Source organism: Nanorana parkeri, unplaced genomic scaffold (genome assembly GCF_000935625.1).
Source record: "Nanorana parkeri isolate BGI_ZX_2015 unplaced genomic scaffold, ASM93562v1 scaffold371, whole genome shotgun sequence".
In the NCBI taxonomy this organism is placed as follows: Eukaryota; Metazoa; Chordata; class Amphibia; order Anura; family Dicroglossidae; genus Nanorana; species Nanorana parkeri.
Window position 1 is genome coordinate 1,109,400 of NW_017306639.1, and position 8,443 is coordinate 1,117,842.

An 8,443-nucleotide genomic window follows, 5' to 3' on the forward strand; every position below is an offset into this window, starting at 1 on the left:
CCCTCTCCTCTGACGCCACCATGGTTCCTAATCTCCACAACCCACTCACCCTGCAGCTGCTGGATCTGTCTCCTCAGACTCTCTCTTTCCTCCTCCATGTCGGCTGCTGTCTCTCCGTCATCAGCGAAGCGCTCCCGATTCCACTACCCCGCCCCCTCTCTTTCCCTCCACCGCCATGATGAAAGCTGGCAGATTGCCTAATTCCCCCTGACAACCGAGCCTGTTAAGCTGCGCACTGTCATTTCTGCAGGAAGTATATACCGTTCGGCCAAGCAGGAGCTCCGGGTGCCGCTTCTTCGTCTTTCTTAGTGGTGGGACACCCGCCACGTTCTTCTTTCCCACTTCCAAGATGGCGGCATCTTCCGTGTCATGTGACCAGTCCAGCAGCCGTAAACAGCTGTATCCTAGCGACCGGCAAAATGCCAGCGCTTGGAAACAGCTGGAGCCTGTCATATGGTTTGGCATGTGATGTTAAAAGCGGCTGTTGCACCTGTCATTCACTTCAGCGGCATGGGAGACTACAAGTACCAGTATGAGTTGTCCCTTGTGGGACCCTAAAGTTTCCAGGGGTGACACTGGGACCATAAAATTGGCATTCTGATACATTTTAGTATCAGTTGAGCTGTGGCGGGAAAACTTTTATAATTCTGAGCCTGCAGAAGGAATGGAGCCATTGTGATGGGCCCAAATATTGGAGTTTTTTTGTTGTTTTTTTTTTTTTGGGGGGGGGGGGTAATTTACAGTAATATGGTCCCCCAGTATGAACACTGTGCGCACTCAGATAGATGGCACCATTTCCTGGCACTCATAGCAATTGTGAAGCTTCATGGGCGGTGAATGGGCAATGGCGATAATATGGTGTATTGCCCATTAGCTGCCCATGTATTGTCACATACTGCCATGATTGCAGGGCCGATTGATGTAGCCCAGAGTGCCCCTCCCCCCCTTATCTCTATTCCAGTTTGGGTCCACTGCCCCCTGGACACAAATGGCTAAGGTCCAATTCTTCACTAGGCCGCAATTTCCAGGGGCCGCACCCAGCCACCCACATTGATATTTCTCCTCTCTATGTTCTCTTGTCACTAATACACTTCCTGTCCTGGGGTAACAACACTCACTCACTGTACTATCTATGGAGCAGCAGCTTTGTCACACTAGGATAGGACTACAGAAGGTTTCCCCCATCTTCTGTTAGGGTGTTCTGTAGTTCAATGAAGAGTAATAAATACTGTATATATGTATGCAGGGTAGCTCACCTATTAACATTGGACAGAGCTCCCTTTCATGCAAGGTACCCTTGTCCCATCGATGAGGGACAACGGCCCCTTTCCCACCTCTAATACCCTTTGAAGGAGGTGAGGGTAATATGGGGGAGCAGCTTATGATGGATTCTGCCCCCTTTATAATAAGGAGCCCCCCCACATTCTTCAAGGGGAATGAGTATAGGGGGTATAGTATGTTGCACTCCGAGTGCTGTGGTAATGTAAGCACACCTCCAGGGATCCCAGATGATGTCATTGACCAAATATGGTCATTGATGTCACCTGGGATCCCCACCCGTCTGTTTACAGTGCAGCGGCTGGGAATGTGAGCCGGCCAACTGCGGCACTCGTTTGCAGGGCCAGTGAACTGCGAACAACCTGGGTTCACCTGAAACCCACATCCGACCCGAAACCCGGATCTCATCCCATACATCGGTCTTGTACCATAAAGGGCTGCAACAACGAATCGACATAATCGATTATAATCGATTATTGAAAAAGTTGTCAACTTTTTCAATCATCGATTAATCGGCTTCTGATTGGTTGGCCCTCTTCACGGCTCCACACACGCTGCACGCCACACCTCCTCCCCACCTCACGCTCACCGCCCGCCCAAATCCACGATCGGCACAGGGACGCGGTGAGAAGTAAGGAGGAGCAGGTGTGGGGCGGATGACAGCCGCCGATAGACAGGTCCGATCTTGGAAACAAGTTGCTGGAAGACTGCTCAGGTAAGCCTGCACTTTCCCCCACATGATGCTCTATAATGTATTGCTGGGATTGGTATTCCTCTATAGCTGATGGTACATTGTGCTGTATATTATACAGAGCAATGTACCATCACCTATAGAGGAATACAAATCCCAGCAATACATTGTACACTGTATGTATAATGTATTGCTGGGATTTGTTGTGCTCCTATATAGCTGGTGATATTCTGCATTGCGCTGTATAGAGGACTACAAGTCCCAGCAATAGTACATTATACAGCGCAATGCAGAATACCACCAGCTATAGAGGAATACAACAAATCCCAGCAATACATTATACAGCGCAATGCAGACTACCACCAGCTATAAGGTACTGTTGCTGGGATTTGTTGTACTCCTATATAGCTGGTGGTATTCTGCATTGTGCTGTATAATGTATTGCTGGGTTTTGGAGTCCTCTTTAGCCGGTGCCATTCTGCATTCATTGCTGTATAATTGTTTTCACTTTTCATTTCACTATATTGTTACCCACACCTTTTTTTTTTTTTCTGTTTTACTTCCACCGCTCCAAGCTTGCTCCTGTGATGGACTGCAATTTCAATACAAACTAGTAGTCCCATCACGGGAGCCATTTTTTAAATTTTATTTTATTTTTTATCCGATTAACCGATTAATCGAACTTAATAATCGGCTAACTAATCGATTTTGAAAATAATCGTTAGCTGCAGCTCTAGTACCATACATGTATTGATCCAATTGTCTGATGAAACAATCTTTTCATTATCACAATGGAGTTTAGAAATAACATTCTTTTTTCTCTTAGGATCAAATGTTTTTTTGGGGTATTTTCTATTAGGATCGAGTGTTCTTAGTCTTTTTACTGTTCTGAGCGAGTGTTCATAAGGTAACTTTTCTTCGGATGGAATGTTCTTGGGGGTTTCTTCTTTTAGGAACAAGAGCGAATTCTGAGCGAATGTTCATAAGGTATTTTTTCCTCCAGTGGAATGTTCTTGCCCCCCTGTCCTGTGAGAACTGCAGCATTGTTGAGGCCTGTGGACCTTAGTACTGTGGTCACATCTTGCCCCCCCCCCCTTCCCCTCCTGGCCATTCACAAAACAACAGCCCCAGGCTCTGTTTTGGAGATGTGACCATATTGGTGAGGTCTCTGCAGCATCATCAAAGTCTATAGACCTCAGCGCTATGGGCGCATATCGACGCACCTCTCCTCCTGACCAGTCATAAAACAGAGCCTGAGATTCTACAGACCTCACTGATGCTGCAGGTCTCATCAACCTTAACACTATGGTCTCATCTCCTCCTGGCCATTCACAAAACACACAGGTCCAGGCTCTGTTCTGTGAACGGCCAGGAAAAGAGGGGGAGGATATGTGACTGTAGCGCTGAGGTCTATAGACTTCATCAATGCTGCGGGTCTCATAGACCTTGATGCTCTGGTCTCATCCCCGCCCCCCTGTCCTCCTGGTCATTCACAAAACCCACCTGTCTAGGCTCTGTTGTATGATAGCCAGTTGAGGTCTATAAACAATGCTGCGGGTCTCATAGACCTTGAGGCTATGGCCTCATCTCTGCCCCCCCTGGTCATTGGTCCTGACCATTGACAAAACCAACCTGTCCAGGCTCTGTTCTGTAAATGGCCAAGAGGACGGGGGATGGAGATGCGACCGTTAAGCCAAGGTCTATGAGACCTGCAGCACTTACAGCCAGAGAGGCCAGGTCATACATCGGAAGCCAAACTTCCTCCGGCATATAAACAAACTAATTAATACTCAGGACATTGAAGTATACCTGCATGAAAGTGAGGTCTTCCCGAGGAACGAGAAGGTATCTGAAACCCGTGAAGGTAATCCTGCCTGGAGCTGGGCTTTGAAAACCAACAAAACCACTTTATGGCTGCTGGACTTTTCATTGGACGGAGAGGCACCGGACGGTGGGTGAGGATAACTCAGGACTCTGATGATGTGGGGCTCCTTGGGCTGGCGTGTAGGTAGGTGCAGTATGGCCAACGGCCACTAGATGCCCCCATGGGGCTCTGGAGATAGATGCAGCTCTGGCCTGGGAAGACTCTGTGTCCCAGGAGAGTTGATTTATAGGGGGCGCCCGAGAGGGGAAGTAGTCAGAGAGTACAGGAGAGCAGAAGTCTAAGACTGGCTGCAGAGTCTCCGGAGGGAGACTGATTTCTTGAACATAGGCTGGTCCATGGGAAGGACAGGACCAGGCCTAGGACTATGTAGAGCTACAAAGATTCCCTAGTTTCCCCACAGGGAGAAACCCACCGAGCTAGGACTGACAAGGATGGGATTCCTGAGAATATGGAGGAGCTGTAGTACTGACGATATTTGCCAGTGGGCCTCTGGCCGAAGTAAGTCGTGACTCTGGGCTGATGTACCTCTCTCTCTAAAGTGTATCACCGAGCAAGTAACAAGAATTGTGCCGTCATCCCACCCGGGGGTGGCTGATCGTATACTTTGTTCTGTTTATACCTTCAAGTAAAACCAACAAAAAGACTATCTGTGTGGACTGGTTCTTCTCCCTCCAACCTCTGAGAAGGTTCTACCGGAGTGTGATGTTGGACTGTATAGTGGCTGTAACCATCTGAGGAGGGTAGGTGCGCAATGGGGCTATGCCTGACACAGGGTGCCGTTCATGGTGGCCTTTCTCCCTAAGGGGGAGGAAGCGCCGAAGGCCGCAGAGGCGGTTGAAGCCATGAGGCCCTGTGTACGCAGGACTACACGTGTGGGAGTGTTTGCACGAGGCCAAGGCCGTGGCCCCTGACCGTGGGGTGTCTGGTTTCGAGTTGCATGCACGGGGTTACCCAGTCAACCCAAAGGGAACACACACGCAACACCCCGAGAGAGAACCCCGCCTACAGGCGGATCGAGCTAAGCGCTTGGATAGTTCGCAGGTCATAAAGAAACCGCACCTTGCCCCCAACCCCGGGATGCCCAGGATGTCGGGGTGCACACAAACCAAAATGAATAGGTTCCTGGGAGACCATCGGATGTAGGCCGGTGACATCAGTCAGATCATGAGGTGCCTGGAGAACGGGTCGGTGCTGACCTTCTATCAGAAGAAGCCCCAGCAGCTGGAGAGATGGACATTCCAGGTCAAGATGGACACCAGGCAGGTTGTCTAATTCCGGACACCAGAGAAGCTGGAGGGTGATAGTAAGTACATAAAAAAAGTTTATGGGCCCCGTTGTGTGGTACCACAGTGTGTACCAGGTTATAATGTGTGTTACTGCAGACTACAATTTGTTTGCCATCTCTCTCTCTCCCTGACCTGAGACACCCATACACCTGTTTTTGGCTCTCTGCCCTGCACTTCCCCTAATCGCCCACTAGATGGCGCCCTCGAGCTCTGTTTGCTGTTCTGATGTTTTTTTCCTCTTAACTCCAAGATCCAGCAAATATTTTTTTTTTTTTTTCTCTCTAATTCCCTTCTGTTCTCTTTCCGGCCATGTGTGATTGCTGTTTCCTCTGGGCGTCCATTGCAGCAGTCTGGGATCAGAGAGCAGCTGAGATCTGCTGTTGCAAGATAAGGTTCTGTCCTGACCTGTCAGTCCTGCTGCCAGCTTCCATCAGACTCAGCCCTGTGTGCAGCCCCTGGGGGGGAATTGATGTGTGCCCTGCACATCCTCGGCTCCTCTCATTGCTGCTGTGTGTTGGACGCAGGGCTGCCCTCTCCCACCCTGCGATGAGGCACCTTGCACAGACTGCGGCTGCAGGCTGATGCTGCTGAAATTGGATTACACTGATGATTAGCAGAGACCTCATACAAACCTCTCTTCTTTTTTTCCCATGCCATTATGCTGGACATTATCATGCTATTAAGCGGAGCTGCCTGCCTACACCAGATCATTGGCAGCATTACCAGGTTTGGTCCCTTGGGAGCATCCTAGATAGAGGACATTATCCGTGTAAGTCCATTAGCGCTCTTCGCTGCCTCGTTTAACTCTTGCAGGACAGGGCGTCTGCCTGAGCCCCCCCCCCCTCCCGGTGCTGCTGCACATCCTGGCCGGGCCAGGCTCTTGGGTGTAAATCGCCTGGACGAAGGAGGGGTCCGTCCAAAGGGGCCACAGATCCAATCTGAAGGGTGGGTCTAGGAGGGCTCCGGATCCTCCATCTGTAGCACACACCACTTGTCCGGCTCCGGAGCCAGGAACAATCCACACTCGGGAACATTCGGACACCACTCCCGCCCTTCCCATTTGGGTAATCCTTTTTTATTTTTGATGAATGTGATCGTTTATCGTTCAGGGGACGGCTGCTGGACTTTTCATAGACCCCAGACGGTGGGTGAGGATCACTCAGGACTCTGGCTCTGGTGATGCGGGGCGCCCTGGACTGGCGGATCGAGCCGAGAGTTCGGACGGGTCGCAGGCCGTAAGGAGACCCACCACCTTGCCCTCCCCCCTCCCACCCCAGGATGTCGGGGTGCCGGCTGGCCAACATGAACGGGTTCCTGGAAGACCACCGGATGGAGGCCGGGGACGTTAATCGGATCATGAGGTGTCTGGAGACCGGGTCGGTGCTGACCCTCTTCTATCAGAAGAAGTCCCAGCGGCCGGAAAGACGGACATTCCAGGTCAAGATGGACACCAGGCAGGTCATCTGGTTCCGGACGCCAGAGAAGGTGGAGGGTGATAGTAAGTACACGGAAAAAAAGTTTATGGACCCCGTTGTGTGGTATACGGGGAGCACAGTGTGTACCAGGTTATAATCTGTGTTACTGCAGACTACAATTTGTTTTATCTATCTATGTATCTATCTCTCTATCTATTATCTATCTATCATCTATCTATCTATTTATCTATCTATCTATCTATCTATCCTTCTATCTATCATCTATCTATCTATAATCTATCTATTATCTGTCTATCTCTCTATCTATCTATCTATCTATCTATCTATCTATCTATCTATCATCTATCTATTATCTGTCTATCTATCTATCTATCTATCTATCTATCTAGCTCTCTATTATCTGTCTATCTATCTATCTATCTATCTATCTATCTATCTATCTATCTATCTATCTATCTATCCCATGGTCACTTCTGCAGTCCAGTATTCTTCCTTCTTCCCTCCCAAGCCAGCCTCAGCACAGACGGAAAACACAAAGCACACAAAACAATATATCCGTTCCATTATCTGAAATATCAGAGGGATGAGTCAATAGCAGAAGGTCTGGATGTGGCTTCCTCTCCCCAGTACACAGTCATCGCTCCATCTCCGGGGGCAGATCCGCCAAGCCTATGATACATGTGCCAGTGCTATGGATGTGTATGCCAAGCCTAAAGGAATGTATGTATCAATGATGTAGAGAGATAGAGATAAAAAGCAGAAGAGATAGGAATAGAAAGATCTATAAGGAGAGACAGAAAAGAAGATCTTGGCATTCAGAAAATATATAATGTTGGGGGGTTTTACGTCATTTTCAGGCCTAAAATGTGGAATATAACATGGGTGCAAAAAATGAAAAAAGGGCCTCAGTCATGAAGGGGTTAAAGGTTTCACTTATGTCCATCCTTTCCCTTCTTTCCCCCAGACTGTATATAGTAAGTTCCTGCCGTCTCTTCTGATACGTTTTATCCCTCAGACCTTCCACCATTTTTGTTTCCAGTCTCTATACTGGTTCTGTGTTATCAATATCTTTTCACAAACAGGGTCTCCAGAACTGGACACAGTATTCTAAATGAGGTCTAACTAGAGATCTATATAGAGGGATCAGGACCTCCTTCCTCCTGCTGGGGACCCCTCTAGTGATAATAAAGATCTATATAGAGGGATCAGGACCTCCTTCCTCCTGCTGGGGACCCCTCTAGTGATAATAAAGATCTATATAGAGGAATCAGTACCTCTTTCCTCTTTCTGGAGATCACTCTAGTGATAATAAAGATCTATATAGAGGTATCAGGACTTCCTTCCTCCTGCTGGAGATCCCTCTAGTGATAATAAAGATCTATATAGAGGGATCAGGACTTCCTTCCTCCTGCTGGGGATCCCTCTAGTGATAATAAATATCTATATAGAGGAATCAGGACCTCCTTCCTCTTTCTGGAGATCCCTCTAGTGATAATAAAGATCTATATAGAGGGATCAGGACTTCCTTCCTCCTGCTGGGGATCCCTCTAGTGATAATAAAGATCTATATAGAGGAATCAGGACCTCCTTCCTCTTTCTGGAGATCCCTCTAGTGATAATAAAGATCTATATAGAGGGATCAGGACTTCCTTCCTCCTGCTGGAGATCCCTCTAGTGATAATAAAGATCTATATAGAGGGATCAGGACCTCCTTCCTCCTGAATTCTATTCCCTTTCCCCACTGCCATACTGTTTGCTTTAATATGAGCGCTCCAGATGCTGGTTACAGTTGACTTTCGCCAGCAACTGGAGTGATCATACTAATTACCCCTCATCATCCCATCAATTGTATCAGTATAGAGCAGTG

The 8,443-nt window shown here is 48.4% G+C and overlaps 2 protein-coding genes across 2 annotated transcripts in view; one reads left to right on the top strand and one right to left on the bottom strand.

Annotated features, from left to right (window-relative positions):
- ZC3H3 (zinc finger CCCH-type containing 3) overlaps positions 1-125 on the bottom strand; it is a 132,221-nt gene extending 132,096 nt beyond the window's left edge. The window contains exon 1 of the mRNA XM_018558960.1: positions 50-125. Coding sequence (XP_018414462.1) covers positions 50-98 — 49 coding nt within the window. The 5' untranslated portion in view covers positions 99-125. The remainder of the gene's footprint in view (positions 1-49) is intronic.
- A 6,174-nt stretch (positions 126-6,299) lies between these two features.
- The window catches only part of LOC108789042 (1-phosphatidylinositol 4,5-bisphosphate phosphodiesterase gamma-1-like), an 83,161-nt gene continuing 81,017 nt past the window's right edge, over positions 6,300-8,443 (top strand). Inside the window, exon 1 of the mRNA XM_018558966.1 lies at positions 6,300-6,638. Coding sequence (XP_018414468.1) covers positions 6,419-6,638 — 220 coding nt within the window. The 5' untranslated portion in view covers positions 6,300-6,418. The remainder of the gene's footprint in view (positions 6,639-8,443) is intronic.